The sequence below is a fragment of the Schistocerca cancellata genome, chromosome 4 (genome assembly GCF_023864275.1).
Source record: "Schistocerca cancellata isolate TAMUIC-IGC-003103 chromosome 4, iqSchCanc2.1, whole genome shotgun sequence".
Classification (NCBI taxonomy): domain Eukaryota; kingdom Metazoa; phylum Arthropoda; class Insecta; order Orthoptera; family Acrididae; genus Schistocerca; species Schistocerca cancellata.
In genome coordinates, this window is record NC_064629.1 from 357,857,382 (window position 1) to 357,877,633 (window position 20,252).

The following is a 20,252-nucleotide window of genomic DNA, read 5'->3' on the forward strand; positions in this document are numbered from 1 at the left end:
TGTCAACCCTCCATAACAACTCAGCAGCACAGAGCAACAAAATTATGCTGTGTGCTTTGGGCCTATATGGAAATGAATATCCAAGAAATCAATGGGAAAGCTTTTCGTGAGTGTTCACATCTACAATGTGGGGCTACAGATATAGATAAAACTGGTTCACCATAAGAGCAACAGATATCAGGAGCATAAACAAATGCCACAATCTCAAAATCGATGATGGTATACTTTAGGCCCTTATGGTTCTCAGTGCCTCATATATTACCAAAATAGTTACATTTTTACTGACAGATGGAGCTGTGGTGGTTCTGGAACCGTCATCTATCATTACTTATACTAATGATTTAGAAACTAAACTTCTGATATGGAGAAATGCACAGTTCTACAGTTTCATTTGGTTTACTTATCCAGATATAATGAAAACTACACTAATCAGTATGTTATTTCCTTTAACATTTTTTCTTGTGTTTATTGGTGTCTAAATGCCAGAGAAAACCCCCTTTGCATATTTTCAGACTTTTTTGTGAAGTGGTTTGGTGTTTCCAAAACAGACACCTGTAACTACTCCTATGGGGTAGTAAATCAAAGTTACAAGAAGAGCTATAACTCAGAGGTTTCCTTAAGATTTCATAACTATTGTTCTTCCAGCTATCTGCACCTTGATTGAAGAACAACATAGAAATACCTTCCAATGTATACTGCTCCTCCAGTGAAAATCTAAACAACAACTAAAACAGCATTAAATTCAAAATTCAAGTACATTATCCCCAGGGTAAGGAAACATTGTTGTGTATTATATTCCCACATCAGCATAATAGCAGCCAAGGTGGTTAACAGTAGTTGTGGCAAATGGTGAAATTATTTACCTTGATTTAAAATATTAAATCCATTTAATGCTCCATTTTAAATGATAATTAGTCTCAATATTTCAAATTATTCAGCAATTGTTTAGCATTACATCCAGATGTAAGTGAATGATCAGAGTTGCCACAGATTTCCTGTGATGTTGCAAAGTTGCAGCTACACTATTGGTACAAAGAACTTGTTTCTGTAGCCAATATTTTACTTGAGCAGTTCTGTGAACCATAAGATACTAGAGACAATGCATTGGCTGAACTACAGCCTACAGGCCTGTGTGCCAAAGCAGCACAAAAATTCCAACAATTTCTATACACAGGGTCATGGGCTAAGCCATAGATATGAATAATGTATAATTACAGTGATGGCTACCTACACAAAGCCTAAGAGCTGGGTGGTCATTTGGATGATCCTCCTCTGCAGCAGCAATCATTTTATTTCTTCTACCTAAAGCACACAACACTTTCAAAAGCTCATAATATGCTTTTATGATTACTTTTGTGCTCTTTTATACATATTTCGATGAGAATTAAAGCTTCTGATAGCATTGTTTTTGCAAAGAAATCTGAACATGCACATCAAATTACTGAGGAGTAACTTTTAGAGCATAATGTTGGATTAATTAGTGCTCCTTCTGTTGCTGAAAGTGACTCTGTCAGAAAAATTAATTTTAATTTCAGTGCATCTTCTTATAACATACTGAATGAAGTCTGCACAGCTCCAGTTGTCTCATGTATTGTGAAATGACCAAAATAGGCTAGATAGAAAGGAACATAAATATAGAAGTAGTAAAGCGTAATAGATGCCTCATAAAAGAAACAGGAGTAAAGGAAAATTAAATTTTGAATACACATCAACAAACAAAACTTTTATTTCATAAATGTATTTTAAGGCTAGGTATTAGGAACTGAATAAAGAGATTGTCCACAATTATAGACAGATGGACTAGAATAGAATGCAATGTTATGGGCAGATAAATGGTTACTATGAAAATATACAGTAGCCTCAAGGAAATGAATGAATGAATATTTGAAAATGCTGAAATCAAGTATTTTATGCTTTCTGTTGTTTATAACCGGAGAAACTATAAAATCAGGTGGATAAATTATCTCAAAATTCCACTTCATTAGCGATTCCAGGTCTGGGATAAATTTTTCCACTGAGTCTTATAATGAATCCAATTCAATCAGAACTTTCCCAGGTCAACTAAAATGTTTGATTCCAAAGAAATTGTGGTCAGACTTGGCTGATTCTCTTACTCAGATTATATATTTCTCATCTATAGATACATCTGGATGTTTCTGACTGTCAAAAAAAATTCTGTCAATATATTTTTATTGTTTGTATTGACATATTTCATAGTACTGCTCTTATACCGCGAAAACAATTAGTCAAAATTTTATAAGTATATGAACTGAAATGAAGTCTAAATTAATACAATAATGATATGAATATAATAGAGGGAAACATTCCATGTGGGAAAAATATATCTAAAAACAAATATTCTGTAACTTACCAAACAAAAGCATTGGTACGTTGATAGAGACAATAACAAACACAAACACACACACAAATTTCAAGCTTTCGCAACCCACGGTTGCTTCATCAGGAAAGAGGGAAGGAGAGGGAAAGATGAAAGGATGTGGGTTTTAAGGGAGAGGGTAAGGAGTCATTCCAATCCCAGGAGCGGAAAGACTTACAACTTGGGGGGAAAAGGGACAGGTATACACTCGCACACACACACATATCCATCCGCACATATACAGACACAAGCACACATATGTAAAGGCAAAGAGTTTTAGCACTAGGAGGATTATAATTATTTTACAGAATTTTGCTACTTAAACTGCACATGCTTTTGTTCTCAGTTATATTTCATTATCGTTCATCATTGGTGTAAATCTGACTGTATGTAATTTCTTTAAATAACTTGTAAATATTTGTTCTGTTATTGTAGGAGCACGTCATTTTTGAATAGTTGGTACAAAGATCTTATATATCACAGTATTGCAATGAGATAGTCCTGAGAACCGTGAGAGTCTAGTAAAAACTGCTTTATGGTTGCTTGATGTTTCACATTACAGTCATATTTATTAATGAGTGTAGTGATAATTTCACATTCTATACTTCTGTAGCACTTCACCCAAGAACTGGTAGAAAGTTGTCTAGGAATATCCCATTTCACAGGTCTTTTAGCTCATTTAAAACTTTGTCAGACTGATATTCTAAATGGATATAGATTTCAATTTCTTCCATTATGTCCAAGACTTTTCCCTTCTGTAGCTTATGTAATATTTGAAGTGATCCATCTATAGTAGGTATTTTGTGGTTGGTGTCTTTTAAGTGTGCAGCAAATGTGGGTGGGTTATTGTCACTTACTGTAATGTGTTCTTTAAATCATGTACTAAATTTTTTTCCTGTTTGTCCAGTATAAAATTTTGGGCATTGTTAACAGTTAATTTTGTAGATTCCTGATTGCAAAAATGGCTCTGATTTATGTGGTATGTGTCTCAACAATCAGTTTAGATTGTTAATGGTTCTGTAACTGGTGTATTGTTTTATAACCTTGAAACATCAAGTAATTTTCTCGGAAATAATACCTAGATACGGCCATACAAGAACTTTATTTTTCGATGGTTCATTTTTGTCTTTAGTTAAAGCTATTTCATCTATGGCACTGGCAAGTGTTTGGTTGGTTTTCTGTTTGAATAATGTGTGTACAAACTCTTTAGGATAATCATTGCTTACAGCTACATTCCGAAGAAGATTTAGTTCTTTCTCAATATACATACATAAAGAAGAAATCCTGATATGTCCAATTGTTAACATGGTTAATAGCCCAGCAAATGCTGTCAGTAAAAAGCTCAAAATACTCCTTAAACAATATTACATATATGAGAAAGAATACACTAAAAAAAGCTGTTGTGATATTGTTAATAAAATTAAGAATATAAAAATACCAGAAAATGGATGTATCTAACATGTACACAAGCAATCCAGTAACAGAAACTATAGAAATCATTAAAAACAACTTTCTCAAATATAACACAATCACTCAAGGAGAAATTTGTGAAATAATATAACTTCTACAATTTTTCATTTCAGAACAAAATTTATCTCCAAAAAGATGGTGTAGCAATGGGCTCATGTCTAGCAGGTACTTTAGCTGATATTTTCGTTAACACTTTAGAAGAAAAATGTTTCAATAGGTTCACTCAACAGCCAAAAAAAATTGTTTATTACTATAAATACATCGATGACATCTTAATCCTATTCAACAGCATAACATATGAGTGCAATGTTGTGCATTCACAATTCAACAATTTGCATCCAAAAATTAATTTCACTATGGAAAGAGAAAAAAATAAGAGCACAAAATTTCTCAATTTAAAAATTTCAAATGAAAAATCTGAACACGTATTCGATATTTTTCGAAAAACGATAACAGACATAATTGTCCATAACCAGTAATGTCATCCGAGATCACACAAGCTTGCATATTTTCATTCTATGTTACATAGACTAAACAACTTACCACTGAAAAAAGAAAATATTGAGAAAGAACTAGATCTTCTCCAGAATGTAGCTATAAACAATAGTTATCCTAAAGAGTTGGTAGACACATTATTCAAACAGTAAACAACCCAAACACGTGCCAGTACCGTAGATGAAATAACTTTAACTACATACAAAAACAAACCACAGAAAAATAAAGTTCTTGTGTGACCATATCTAGGTATTGTTTCTGACAAAATTACTTGATGTTTCAAGGATACAAAACTATACACCAGTTACAGAACCACTATCAATCTAAACCGATTTTTGAGACACATACCATGTAAACTGGAGCCATTTTCACAATCAGGAATCTACAAAATTAACCGTGAAGAATGCCCAAAATTTTATATTGGACAAACAGGAAGAAAATTTAGTACATGATTTAAAGAACACACGACAATAAGTGACAATAACCCATCCACAATTGCTGCACACTTAAAAGACACCGACCACAAAATACCTAATAAAACTGAATCACTTCAAATATTACAAGAAATTGAAAGCTACATACATCTAGAAGATCAGTCAGACAAAGTTTTAAATGAGCTAAAAGACCTGAAAAAATGGGAAATTCCTAGACAAATTTCTACCAGTTCTAGGGTGAAGCATTACAGAAGTATAGAATGTAAAATGATCGCTACACTCATTAATAAATATGACTGCAATGCAAAACATCAAACGACCATGAAGCAGTTTTTACTAGACTCTCATGGTCCTCAGGACTATCTCATTACAATACTGTGATATATAATGACGTGCTCCTACAATAACAGAACAAATATTTACAAGTTATTTTGAAGAAATTACATACAGTCATATTTACAACAATGATGAACGATAATTAAATATAACTGAGAACAAAAGCATAAGCAGGTTAACTAGCAAAATTCTGAAAAATAATTATAATCTTCCTAGTTTAAGTACATTATATATAAGAGCTTTGCAACTATTCCTCGAAAGTAACGTGCTGCTAAAATAGCATGAATACCTCGAACTAATTTATGAGCATGATATGATGTCATAGGGGCAACAACATATACGACATAATCTGTTACCAAAAAATCATCTGTAAAGTAAGTTATAATGCACCTCTTATATCTACAGATATGACTTGTTCTTACATCAAAATCACAAGTGTCACTAATGTATCCAATGTATGAAACTTCTGTTTTAGATACTTGAAAATGGCCTACGGCCAAAATTGTACAATCGTACAGGAAATAAAGAAAATGGCAGCTGAAGGCTTCAAGAAATCATTCAAAAAATTATAAAATTCTTCAGAAGTACATGGACTTATTCAGTAAATTTTTTACATCATACTTAAAAAGAATCATCATGGTGTAAAGGATGTACAAAACCACTGGATGAAAATATAATAAACAAAAATTACTTACCCATGAAATCACATATTGGTGACAATAAATTTCTGAGCAAAGAAGCTCATGTCACGTAACATGATGCATGTGACCATCAATAACACTAAATACAACTGATTTAAAAACATTCCCATTGGAGCTGGGCTAAGTGTAAAACTCTTCACATTAAAATGTACATGGAATTAAAAAGCAATGCAACTGCAATGGCTGGTGCCATGCAGCAACTGACAAAGTTGTCACGGAGCATGAATTAGGAAACATCAGTAGGTGGCATACCTGTATGAAAACATATGTGCATAGCATAGCAAACACCTAGTGTAAACTATGAATTGCTGCATTATATGCAAAAGAGACAGAGAGAAATTTTAGGTAGAAAAATGGAGGAAGATGGAAGGTAGGGAGGAGGAGGGGAAACTCTGAAAATGAATCACAGTGAAATGAAGACAGATAGAAAGAGATGAAATATTTTACAAGAAAAATAGAAATCTGATGAAAATGAATGATAAGTGGAGGCCACTAATGAACTGCAGATACCTTAACAGGACTGAAGTACTGGTTTAAAGCTTTCATGAAACTGCCAAGTCACAAGCTGCAGCTGATCATGTTACCATCCCTATTGAGATTGTGTTAAAAAATTTCCAATTCTTCACATAAGTATAATTTCTGCACTTTGAAATGAGCTACTTTGCTCAGAAATCGGTCTTCACCAGTATGTGATTTTACGTGTAAGTAATTTTTCTTTATTATATTTTTGTGTTTTTGTACATCCTTTACACCTTGATAATCCTTTTAAACTATGATGCACAAAAATTTCTTCAGTAGATCCATATACTTCTGAAGAAGTTAATTTTGCAATTGTTGAAACCACAGTCAAGGATTTGTTAATAAACCTTCATATCTGCAATTTGGCTGATTTTCAGAAATCATTCATTCATGTTCACCATTGCTGAACAGCAACTATGTTCAAAATTTTGAAATTCTCACCTGTAAATTATAAAAACAAAAACTATGTTTCCATTGGTAAATTGTAACTGACATAGTTTAAGTTTGTAAAAAAATAGAATAGTTATCATCTTACCTGATAATAAAAAATTGGGAAAGGCACAATTATAAGCGGGATCCCAAGAAAGTAGAGTGTGTGGAAATCCATATGAATCAAGTGTTTGTACAAAGGATTTACTCTGCAGTGATCCGGTTGATTCATTTTACAGTCTTTAGACAGAAAGGGGTAAGAGTAACAGTAACCTGCAATATTTCAATAAAATTCATTAGAAATAAATTATTGTGTCTCTATTAACATAGGCTGTGAATCATTATTATTGTTGTTATTAATTAAGTAATATCATTAGCTGCATCAGGAGTAGTAGCAGCAGCAGTAGTAGTCATGGTGGTGGTGGTGGTGGTGGTACTTCTTGTAACAGGAGTGGGATAGAAATTGGCCATGATCTTGGTGGCATAACCACCAGCAACTTACTTGCATTTACCCATAAAATTTTGATACAGTAATTTCCACAATGCGTCAAAAAAAGTAGGCTTTTGAGTCAGTACCAGTAGTAATAATTATGTACTTTACTGCAAATTTTAGAAAATTCTGTCATCATTCCAAGTCTATAAGAGACACAAACAAATTTCCCCTGTTGAAGAATACTTTTTTCATTTGTGCCTGTTTACTTTTTGGGCACATCTCCTTTCAGTAGTCCTGCTTAACTTAATCTTACAAAATATTTATGCTAGTGATTTCAGCAAACATGATGAACATACCACAGAAATGTGAAATTTATATCACATATATCTATCATTAATTGTATTAATGTTTCAGATGTATGGAGACACTTTTTTTTAGTTTTCTGTTGTGGGCTTCGTTAACTTCAATCTGTAGACATAAATAAATAAGCTTGCAATGTTCTAATAACATTTCTCAAAACCAAAGAGAATATTTGTACATAGACAAAAATTCAATTCATTATGAGGATGTTCTGACATGTTGTCCATCCATGAAGCTTATGTATGGTAGATCTACTGACTGTAATAAATAAAAATAAAAAGTCCATTTTGTTACAGCCCAATTAGACAGAGTCAAACTGCCAGCATTCTTTGTAGTTGGGACACCTAAACCAATTTTTTTATATACTTGCTGTTGCCACACTCGTGTGCACATTTTAATTAATTCACAATTAGATACATGGAATGTCACCTGGGAGACTAGAACCAAATCTGGTGACCTGATGTTCTTTTTTTTCAACTTCAAAAGCATATTCATAATATTATTACATTCCACCATCTCTGACAGTCCTCAGACATCACATAAAGTGCAATAAATTTGGTATCCAAAGTCTTTTTTTGGTAGATCTTTTATCTTAAACTTAAAGTACTGGACATTTTCCCCTTTAGCTTCCCTACGTATAAGTCTTGCCGAGGATAATTTGAAGCAGTTTCCCATGCAGATAGACTGCTTTTAATTAATGTTACATGTGTGTCATGTCTAATATTTCCATATTTTTTAGCATTATTTGCTGCAGTCACTTATTCTTGTTAGGATGTAGTAAAAGGTCAAATTCTTATTCTCTTTATGCTTGCACTTGCAGCTGTTTGTTGTAGATGCTGCAACATCTGCTTGGTCTACAGTGAAGTAGTTCCCATCCTCACTAGCATTTTTTGCCTGAGAAAAAGGTATATTTAAATGTTGGGGATTGTGGTGCTGTGGTAAACCTCTTTGGTTCTCAACAGAGTAGATATTTCATGAGCATAATCATCTCTACTTTCCACTCTTCAACAATGGCAGGGTATTTCCTGCTCCATGCTGGATGTTTCACACAAAAGGCAAAAAGATGACAAACTGCTTCAGATGTACAGCTTGTTTATAATTTTTATATCAATATAGTGTTGCCAAACATCTCAAATTTGGAACATTTCATTTGGTTTGTGAAGAAAATATATGGAAAGTAGAGAAAACTTGCTTAAGTATTATTGATATCCAGAAAATACCCTCCATTAAATCATAAATAAACTACTGGATACTTAATTAACTCAATTATGACATACAACACATTCACTAATTACACATGGTCTGTATAGAGCACAGATTTCTTTTCTCTTTGTAGCCCTAAGCATACTGTGAGTCAGTGTAATGACCGTTCCTTCCCCCCCCCCCCTCCCCCCCTCCCCCCTCCCCCCTCCCCGCTACTTCCCATGCTACATTAAAATGGGGATTACTTTTCTGCATAGCCCTCTGCCAGGCACTTAATTGCGAGTTGCAGAGTAGTCATGTATATGTAGATAAAGATATCATAGGGTAGTAATAATGAATCAAATGTCAAGACAAAAGCAACATGTTTTTTTAGTTCACTAATGACACTCTTTGTATTATTACATAACACCTTCTTCTGACTACACCCTTATTGTCATTCAGTGTGCAGGTCTATTCCACAGTAACTGAATATTCTCCAAGCTCCTTACTTTTTTGGAGTTTGGCTATTGCATTGGAATTGAATGTTTCAACATGATGTGTTCCTCTGTGAAGTCTTATACTAGAATTTAGTGTTCCTAACACTTCTTGTACACCTTTTAGTATCCAAAATGGGATCACATTCTCTCATGCACCCTCCTTTCTCATCATTAGTATAAATGCATTCTGACACACTGAGAATCTCATATGACACATTGTTTCTTTCTTCTTTACAAACATTACATTTGGAAGAATACCTTCTGAGCTCACTTAATAGGTCACACGGTGTTAGTGCTACCCAGTGGTTACCAAAACCTCTGCAAATATTTGAAACTGAATTACTGTAATGGGTTCCATTCAGTTTTTGTAGGAGTTTGGGAAACAGAAGTTGAATCTGACAGAATTATGCATGCATTTCTACTATAACAGGGAAGTAAAGGATGCCTCATCTGTTGCTGTATTGACAGAATGTGTATATATGATGAGGGAGGGGGCTGGAGGGACATCTTTTCTGAACCACTTTACAATCAAAGTTATTATTCCAAGATGATCACTCTCCAAAAAAGCACATGTTCTAATGTGTTGCTCGCAAAGGTTGTTGCCAAAGTATGACAAGAATATATGGTTGGAAACCTTGGGCTGCCAAACTCAAATCATTGGTGATTCATTTGTCTGAGCTGCTCACCATTTAGGAGGGTCCACATACCTTATGCATGTTGTGGATATATTGAACATTAAACTCATAGCAGTTACCTTTGGATGGACCCAAAGTGCATTTTCATGACTGCACTAAGTTTCAAACAGTGGGAGACAACTAATTGTAAGGGGCATTCACACGAAACCCAGTCACTAGTGTAAAGTAAAGGTAATGATTTTATTAACTCAAAAATGTAGTTATACACAGTACACATATTCAAAAATAGTTGCCAAAACTGTTGGCACATTTATCCCATTCCAACACTAGCTGGTCAATTCCATCTTTGAAGAAGCTAGTAGGCTGCTGTCGGATCCAGGCCTGGACCCAGCCACACACTTCATCATCCATTGTGAATTGATGTCCGCGAATAGCTTGTTTTAGAGTCCAAACACATGAAAGACATATGGTGAAAGGTTGGGACTGTATGATGGATGTTCCAGCATTTCCCACCAAAACTGCTGCAATTTTGTCTTCACCGCATTGGCCATGTGTGGGTGGGCATTATCATGCAGGAGGATGACGCCATTGGACAACATGCCTCAGCATTTCATCATGATGGCTCATCTAAGGTTCTGTAAAGTGGCTTGATAATGCTGGGCACTGATAGTGGTCCCCCGTTCCAGGAACTCGACAAGCAGTGGGCCCTTGTGGTCAAATAGAAGGCCATCATGACCTTAGCAGAACTGATATGCACGGCCTTTGATTTCTTTGGAGGTGGTGATGTCACACGTTTCCACTGCTTGCTCTGACACTTGCTTTCCAGTTAAAAATAGTGACACCGTGTTTTGTCACCTGTGACAATATGTAACAGAAAGCCATATACCTCCTCACAATAATGTTGCAGATGACTCAAAGACAATGGCATTCAAGTATTGCGTTGTTCGGCGGTCAGTTGGCGGAAAACCCACTGCACACAGATTTTTCGAAAGTTCAAGTGTTGATGCATTATGGTGTGGGCGGTGCCCACGCTAATACCCAGTAACCAATGGATCTCGTACACGGTGATTCTGCAGTTGTCCAAGACTAAAGCATTCACTTTTGCAACCATTTCCAGAGTGCTGACACAATGAGCCTGTCCAGGACAAGCATCGTCTTCCAGTGACCCACACCCCTCAAGGAATCATTTGGGTCATTCGACAACACTTGAATGACTCAGACTGTACTCACTGTACACAGCCTTCATCTGTCAATACATTTCACTACATCCAAAGCCCTCCGCCACCAAAAATCTAATCACTCCTCATTGTTTCTGCCTACTCACCTGTATGTTTGGTAGTGGATGATAACTTGTGTGACCACCTTCTCTTTGGCGTGAAACCTCACTGGCACTATGCAACATCAAAAGGTGTACACGATTCAGTCTCTCTACCAATAGATGGTGCCACCATACCCACAGTTATGTGGTGCCACCTTACGTGTAAGGCAAAGGTAGACGCATTGACCAGGTTTCATTTGAATGAGCCTCATGATTAACTTTGAAGAAGAAACACTGACCCTATTGTGCCACCTTCCTCAACATTCACCTTCAGATCACTGATGGCTCCACCTATACCTCTCTCTACCAACAGAACCTGCACTTTGACAGATGTTACCCCTTCCACATCAAAATTTCATCCAATTTAGCCTCACTATCCATGAACAAAATACCTGAAGTGATGTGAATTCTCTTTCCCAGTATGCTGAAAGACTCACAAAAGTCCTTCACAGACAGGCAATACCACCCACAACCAAATCTGCAAACAGATTTTGTGCTCCATATTCTCATGAACACCTAATCCTCCCACCACCCCCAAGAATCAGGTGCATAGGAACACCCCTCTCATCACCCACTTTGACCCCAAACTAGATGACCTGAACCACGTCCTCCACCAGAGCTTCGACTAACTATCATCATACACAGAAATGAGTGACACCGTACCCCCCATGATCCTTCCCTCCCCTCTTAAAATAGTATTCCACTATCCACTCAACATACACAATTTCCTTATCCATCCATGTGCCACTGCCACTCCCACTCACTACCTCTAACCACAGAGCTCATAAGCTTGTTGGAGACCTACATGCAAGACCTGCCTGATTCGCCCACCCAGCAAGTCCTATTCTAGTTCTGTCAGAGGATTATCTGATCTTATCAGGAACAGAGCCCCCTGTGAAAGCAGCCTTGTCATATAACACCTCTGCTGCAATTCCTGTACAGCAGCGCTTCACAACATACGTGCTCGCGGAGCAAGCTGTGAGCAGTCAGGCGCAAGCACGGAGCAGCGCGAGCACGCTACCCCCACTACCGGACCAGAGCGGAGAGTAGGGAGAGTCAGGTGGGGCACACAACAGCTGCCGCCAGTCAATGTAAATCCATGGTCACCTGCAGGGATATCACTCACGAATTATTACTGCGACAAATGAAACAAATAAATGAGAATGTACATGTGCCACATAATTTTATTAGCTTAGTGTATGCCTCTACATTCGTATTAATTTGTGAACTGTTACACAATAAAAGGTGTCACTGAAGTGTGGGATTCTCAGTTATCTTGTACTTTTGGCCCTTTACAATTGCGTCTATGTTTGGAGTAATTGTTCTTGTGCACTGTAGGCACAGCGTGCAGTTTAAATTTCGATCAGACAATGCGTTTCTCAGGCGCGTCTTGTTACATTTCATTCCAGAAAACAGTTGTTCACAAACATACGTGGAACCGAACATTGATATTATTGTAGCTGCCAGTTTGTGCAAACGAGGAAATCTATCCTGAGGGAAGTGTCTGCAGAATTCCAAAATGTTTTTCTTGTTCTGAAATTTGTCTCTGTATTCTCTGTCACACTGCAGGTCAATAAGTTCTAGTTGCAGCTCAGGACGAATCTCTTCAATATTCGCTGAATATGGAGAGGAGAACAGATCAAAATCACTGTCTAGTGCTGTCAGATATTTAAAGTGTTCATCAAATTCTTCCTTAAGGGCAACTAAACTATGTGAATAATGTTCACAGTGTTTGTGAACATCTTGCATGGGTGATAATTTAGGAAAATGAGCTAGATTTCCTGTTTCCAGCTGACTCACCCAAAGTGTCAATTTCATTTTGAAAGCTTGTATTCGATCTATGAAATGAGTAATTAGCAGATTTTTACTTTGCAGTGAAATGTTCAAAGCATTCAGATGGCTAATTAAATCTGCTAAGAGCGCGAAATCACATTTCCATGAAGGCTCTTCCAATTCAGGAACACACATGTTATTTATTTCCATGAACATATTTATCTCATCTAATAGGGAAAAAAAATCGATTTAATAATTCACCACGACTAAGCCAGCGGACCTTGCTGTAATAAGGCAGGCTACCATACTGGCTTTCTACATCCTCAAGAAAGCTTTTAAATTGCCTGTGTTGTAGCCCATGCTTCCTTACATAATTGGTTGTACGAACAACAACACTCATCACATTTTTTAGAGTGATACTCTTTGCACATATGTTTTCCTGGTGGATCACGCAGTGAACGCCCCTTATTTCATTCGGCACGGTCAGTTTTTTCATTTTCTCCTTCAACAGCGCAATGAAACCTGACTTTTTCCCTGTCATCGCTGGTGCACCGTCTGTAGACACTGAAACTGAAGAATTCCACAACAATCCTATATTTTCAACACTTTCTTCAACACCACTTAAAATATCACCTCCGGTTGTAGTGTTCCTCATGGCTACTACATCGAGGAGCTCCTCCCTCACCTGAAGATCTCTATTAACACCTCTAATAAATATGGCAAGCTGCACTGTTCTAGTGATATCAACACTTTCGTCCAGAGATAGAGAATACGCCATAAAATCTTTACAGATATTTGCAAGCTGCCTCTGGACGTCGTCTGCCATGTCCTGTATGCGACGCATAATGGTCATGTTAGATAATGGCACAATCCAAAACTGTTCAACTTGAGATGGACACAAATGTTCCGCTGCAACTACCAAACATTCTTTTATTAAATTGCCATCAATGAAGGGGAGCAGGGATTTTGCTAAAAGCAAAGCAATTTTGTAACTCACTCTGAGAGCTGCCTCAGTCGGTTTTTCTTTGTCGTCCAGATCTTCTTCGGATAGCTTCCTTTTAAGTTTAATAACTTCCTGTGCATGATCTGGTCCATCACATTTTCCACTTCTGTAGTCTTTCGCATGGTACGACATACAATGTCGCTGCAAATTAAATTTCCTAAAAGAATTCAGCATTTTGTGACATACTAAACATTTTGCAACACCATCTTTTACTGTAAACAGATACAATTCCTCCCAATGGGGGTTGAACTGCGAAAACATGGTTGGGGTTACACAATGGTGACTTGACATGATTCTTAACCTGCGAAGTGACTGTTAGAGCTGATCGTAGTACTTTAAACGTTACACAGTCGACGCGAATTCAATAGGCATGCTGCGGCCCTGTTCAAGCGTGCGCGTGCATTTCCCCTCCCTCCCCTCCCTCCCTACTCCGTGACCTTGCACCTGCTCGCGAGCACATGCCTGAGCAGACGCAAGTACTCGTGCTCAAAACTGGCCAGTTGTTAAGCCCTGCTGTACAGCATTCTACACGAGCATAACCGCCAACCTGCTGACCAACAGAATGAAAGGACATCACCACCTGGATCCAAGGACAAAACTGATCACACAGTGGTGAAACACAATACTGAGCACAGCATGCTCAAGTTCAGTGGCTACTTCACAACTGGTGCCATTTGGATCCATCCCTCCAACCCCAGCTTTCCTAAACAACACTGATGGAAGATATGTTCACAGCACATCTTTTGCACCCATAATCCTCCTGGCTTCAATCTCCACTAACCCACTGCACCCACAACCTCCATCCAATTGGATCCATTTCCTCTGCCCTTTCACCACATCCCAACCCCTGTTTCCATGCCATTGTCATCATGTGTCACACTAACTCACCAGCTCTGGCACCCATGTGTCACATTCCTAGCCTGTGTACCTGGTACCTCTCCCTCCCACAATTCTATCCTACACGCCTGCTCCCTCCGTCCAAGCCACTAGCTACCCTCCCATACCCCCTCCTTCCACTTCCCATATCTTTCTCCCTCCACCCCACCACACCTGTCATAAACCCTCACCCCAGCCACTTGCCAAAATGCAATCACAATATTGTGTGTAACTGGAAAAATGTAACAATAAAACTGTGTGTGTGTGTGTGTGTGTGTGTGTGTGTGTGTGTGTGTGTGTGTGCATGCACGCCCGCGCGTTCTCACACTCTAGTTAGTTAGCAATGTTTTGATTCTATATTGTGTGCCTATCAATGATTCAACACCTCTACTATTTGGTGAGTGTTTTCTCTTACTAATAATTTAATTATTAATAAAGCACGTTGCTATACAAATTCTTGAAAACACTAAACAGAACCCAAAACTACCATTTACTGAAACATTATTGCTGCTAACATGTTTATGAAAGAAATAATCCAATTAACAATCTGTTTCATACTGTGTTAAAAGTATCATGTTATCGGAAAATAACAACAGCATTTCAGGCACAGAGTTTTCTGGGCAGTAACTACTCAGTAAAGTGTTATTGTTATAGAAAGCTTGTATATTCTGGAAAATTTGATGTTTGTATAAACAGGAGTTCAGGTCTGTTCTGGCTGTACATTGATGTTCATAACAAATGAGCTTTCAATGCTAAGTGTTGTTTTTTCCTTCATGACCTTGCTTTTGGATTTGGACTGAAGTATGGTAGTATTAGGTTTTTCAGACTCTCCTAAACCTCATCTCACTCACCCACTTCCATCATAATCCATCTCTCACATAATCAATGTGGCTGATCATCTGGAAGATTAAGCACTGTATGAGTGTTTCCTCTAACTATAATGCAAGTAAATCCACTTCAGCACAGTATGAAATGCCACTGTAAGTAGACCATGGTACCATGGTGACACCTAAGGAAAATTTAATCAGCAGGTTATTTGGTAGCCTGTAAAAGTGCAAATTCTGAAGGATGATTATGTTCAGTCACACAAGTAGTGATAGTGTTATCAAATATTTTGAGGAATTTAAGTTGCACATAGTCTATTTTCAAATCCAACGCTTCCAAATATTATATTGTTTGAAAAAAAAAGACTGTATTTTTCAAAATGTGATCTTAGAGGGAGTTATAGGATAATGAATGGCACATTTGTTTATACTAACATTACAGAAATGTTATTTAGCACTAACATGTTTTCTATTAATCTAACAGTGTTCACATATGTCACCCATTACATCTACAAATTATAAGAATTCAAAAAAATTAAAATCTGCAACTACTTATAACATGAATATTTACCTGTACACAGAATAAGTGTTTTCACTTTACAAACAGAAGCATCTGCCATAACAAAACCATCTTCAGTTGCATACGACACTCCAGGAACTTGGATAACATTTGGTGGCAATTCACAAGTGTATCGTTCTTCTTTTCTTGAACTAAGATATATTTTCTACGAAGAAAAAGGAAAGTCAGTCATAATTAGTTCAAAGCTGTGTAGCAAAGAAAAATATAGGAGAAGAACAAAGTAACTGGTATGTAAAATGAAAATGTGGATGAATCCTTGAAGAAATTACACAATGCTCTTAAAATTCAGTTTTTCAAAAATATAGTTACATTATCTGAGAAACCTGATGTTGACCAAGTATTTACATATAGCTGCACCCAATACTTTGCACACATGGAATTTATTTTTTACTTATAAAGCTTCACTGTATTCAACATTTGAAGGAGTGTGACTGGGGACATGAACAACGAGCTAGTTTGCTTCTTTACAGGGGACAGAGTGAAAAGAAATTGACACTAAGTTCCATGCCCGCAACACACAGTGTCTGGCCTTGTGCTTTGTTTATGGTCATGGCATAACATAAGCTTATGGAAACTGTACACATTTAAAGTGAAATGGTAAACTGTTACAAATAAGTGGAATTCAGGGAATAAAAACATGCTCACTTGCACCAACTCCTTTCAAAATTTCTGCTTCTATGATGTCATGCTGGAGAGAACTAACTTTAAGCCTCTATCAGTGAAGGGTTCTGAGGAGTAAGATAATGCACAACACTCTCAGTCAGAGTTACACTGTACCTTGCTTTCAGAAGGAATTTCCAAAGAGCTAGTAAAAGTCTGATGTTCTAAAGCCACAGTAAGTCTCACCTCATGATCTTCATTGGATTCTTGAGACCACATAGTCCTTCCATTCTGGTGTATTCAGAAAGACACAGCCATTTTCTAGACATTTTTATTTTTAAACAAAACAAAATCTAAATGTAATGATCAAGCCCCCAAATGAAAAGCAAACTTAATAAATTCTTTTTCCTATCAAAGAATATAAATAAACCTATTAAAATAAGTACAACAATGTCATTAAGTTTTAAATATACAAAGTGAAATCCGTAAATTCACATATCCTAGGCAAGTAAATGCAATGTTAATTTTTTCATAAAGATAAAATTGCAGTATTTAATTCTATCACTGACATAAACTTCTAAAAATACACCTGTCACTAAGTTAAAAAAAATTAACAGCACCATCTATTGGTTCTTTGGCATACTACAAAACTATCAAAGCCACTTACTGGTTCTTAGGTGCATCACAAAGTGATGATTAAACATCTGAACCACTAAGCCATGCAGATGATTTTAGAGAAAACTTTCAATCATGATATCCTTTTTTTTCCATGATCCAATTTTGATGAAAGAAAGCCTATACATTGCCCCAAGTTATGCTCAAATTACCTGTGAAAACCTTATGATGAAAATTCATTTGGTAAAATTGGAGATAGGTGTAGGCAGACAGACAGATATGGAGTTTTTAGATAAAAATGTAAATTGCAATATACAGGGTTATTACAAATGATTGAAGCGATTTCACAGCTCTACAATAACTTTATTATTTGAGATATTTTCACAATGCTTTGCACACACATACAAAAACTCAAAAAGTTTTTTTAGGCATTCACAAATGTTTGACATGTGCCCCTTTAGTGATTCGGCAGACATCAAGCTGATAATCAAGTTCCTCCCACACTCGGCACAGCATGTCCCCATCAATGAGTTCGAAAGCATCGTTGATAGGAGCTCACAGTTCTGGCACGTTTCTTGGTAGAGGAGGTTTAAACACTGAATCTTTCACATAACCCCACAGAAAGAAATCGCATGAGGTTAAGTCGGGAGAGTGTGGAGGCCATGACATGAATTGCTGATCATGATCTCCACCATGACCGATCCATCAGTTTTCCAGTCTCCTGTTTAATAAATGCCGAACATCATGATGGAAGTGCGGTGGAGCACCATCCTGTTGAAAGATGAAGTCGGCGCTGTCGGTCTCCAGTTGTGGCATGAGCCAATTTTCCAGCATGTCCAGATACACATGTCCTGTAACGTTTTTTTCGCAGAAGAAAAAGGGGCCGTAAACTTTAAACCGTGAGATTGCACAAAACACGTTAACTTTTGGTGAATTGCGAATTTGCTGCACGAATGCATGAGGATTCTCTACCGCCCAGATTCGCACATTGTGTCTGTTCACTTCACCATTAAGAAAAAATGTTGCTTCATCACTGAAAACAAGTTTCGCACTGAACGCATCCTCTTCCATGAGCTGTTGGAACCGCGCCGAAAATTCAAAGCATTTGGCTTCTGCTTTAGCCTTTTCCGTAAGATTTTCCAAACCATTGGCTGTGGTACGTTTAGCTCCCTGCTTGCTTTATTCGTCGACTCCCGCGGGCTACGCGTGAAACTTGCCCGCATGCGTTCAACCATTTCTTTGCTCACTGCAGGCCGACCCGTTGATTTCCCCTTACAGAGGCATCCAGAAGCTTTAAACTGTGCATACCATCGCCGAATGGAGTTAGCAGTTGGTGGATCTTTGTTGAACTTTGTCCTGAAGTGTCGTTGCACTGTTATGACTGATGTGAGTGCATTTCAAGCACAACATACGCTTTCTCGGCTCCTGTCGCCATTTTGTCTCACTGCGCTCTTGAGCACTCTGGTGGCAGAAACCTGAAGCGCGGCTTCAGCCGAACAAAACTTTATGAGTTTTTCTACGTATCTGTAGTGTGTCGTGACCATATGTCAATGAATGGAGCTACAGTGAATTTATGAAATCGCTTCAATCATTTGTAATAGCCCTGTATTTTGTGACCAAATTTTGATGAAATAAATCCTATGTGTTGCCCCAAGCTATGCATAAGTTACAAGTCAAAATCACTGAAAATTTGTCTAATAGTTTTGGAGATTAACATGTTCAGACAAACAGACAGACATGATAGTTTTATTATTGGTGTAGACATCATACTGTGAATTTACCCTGTAAACTTTTTCTCATTAATTCAGCATGCTAGTTCTGAATCAGTAGAAGTTGTAAAACTTCAGGCCCATGTACTGCCAACATAAGCAGTTAATATTGTGGTTGTGATTGTGTACGTTGTATTGTGCTACTTTTTTGTTGTTATATGAAATGAGTGATGAATCAGTTCTTACACAAATTGAAACAGTATCTGCATTGGTCACTTTTTTTTTATTAATATCACAAACACATTGCCGGCCGGGATAGCCGAGCGTTTCTAGATGCTACAGTCTGGAACCGCGCAACCGCTAAGATCGCAGGTTCGAATCCTGCCTCGGGCATGGATGTGTGTGATGTCCTTAGGTTAGTTAGGTTTACGTAGTTCTAAGTTCTAGGGGACTGATGACCTCAGAAGTTAAGTCCCTCAGAGCCATTTGAACCATTTGAACTAACACACTAAAAGAGTTTGCAGTTTGGTCCTCAGGTATGTGTAACATTTATACAAGTATTACTGCTTGATGTAACAAGCCCTCTGCCTGGATTTTATTATGCTATAAAATAGTTATATGTTACTTGTTATTAAGACTACAGCACAGAGTCTTACCATTACAAACAATATAGAAATTACTCAGCTGTTGTCCCAAGTATGTAGCATACTGCATATCACTATTATTTACACATATTATACCAGTGAATACATTCTTGAAAGAAAATATATGTGCAGTTTACTGCACTACAGAAATAGCCTGTGAGAAATGAAAGACAGCACCACAGGTTGCCCACAAATGCCATACATAAAAAAATCCATACTTTTTTAATTGTAATAAATCCAACTGACAATGGGGGGTAATATAACATTGAAGTAAGAATAATAAATGTGACTGAGTAAAGTATTTTGTATTTTCAAATTAATGTACTTTAGGAATAAAGGAGACCACTCACCAAAAAGCAGAAGTGTTGAGCTGTCAATACACACACACATAGAAGAAAGTAAACTTGCTAGATTTCAACCAGTTTGCCAGCTAGGAATGCAT

General features: G+C 37.1%; 1 protein-coding gene across 5 annotated transcripts in view; it reads right to left on the reverse strand.

The window, feature by feature from the left end:
* LOC126184693 (uncharacterized) overlaps positions 1–20,252 on the reverse strand; it is a 241,690-nt gene that overhangs the window by 13,318 nt on the left and 208,120 nt on the right. For all 5 annotated transcript variants that reach the window (XM_049927194.1, XM_049927190.1, XM_049927192.1 and 2 more), the window contains 2 exons: positions 16,234–16,387; positions 6,868–7,034 (listed from right to left, as the gene is read on the reverse strand). In XM_049927194.1, coding sequence (XP_049783151.1) covers positions 6,868–7,034; positions 16,234–16,387 — 321 coding nt within the window. The remainder of the gene's footprint in view (positions 1–6,867; positions 7,035–16,233; positions 16,388–20,252) is intronic.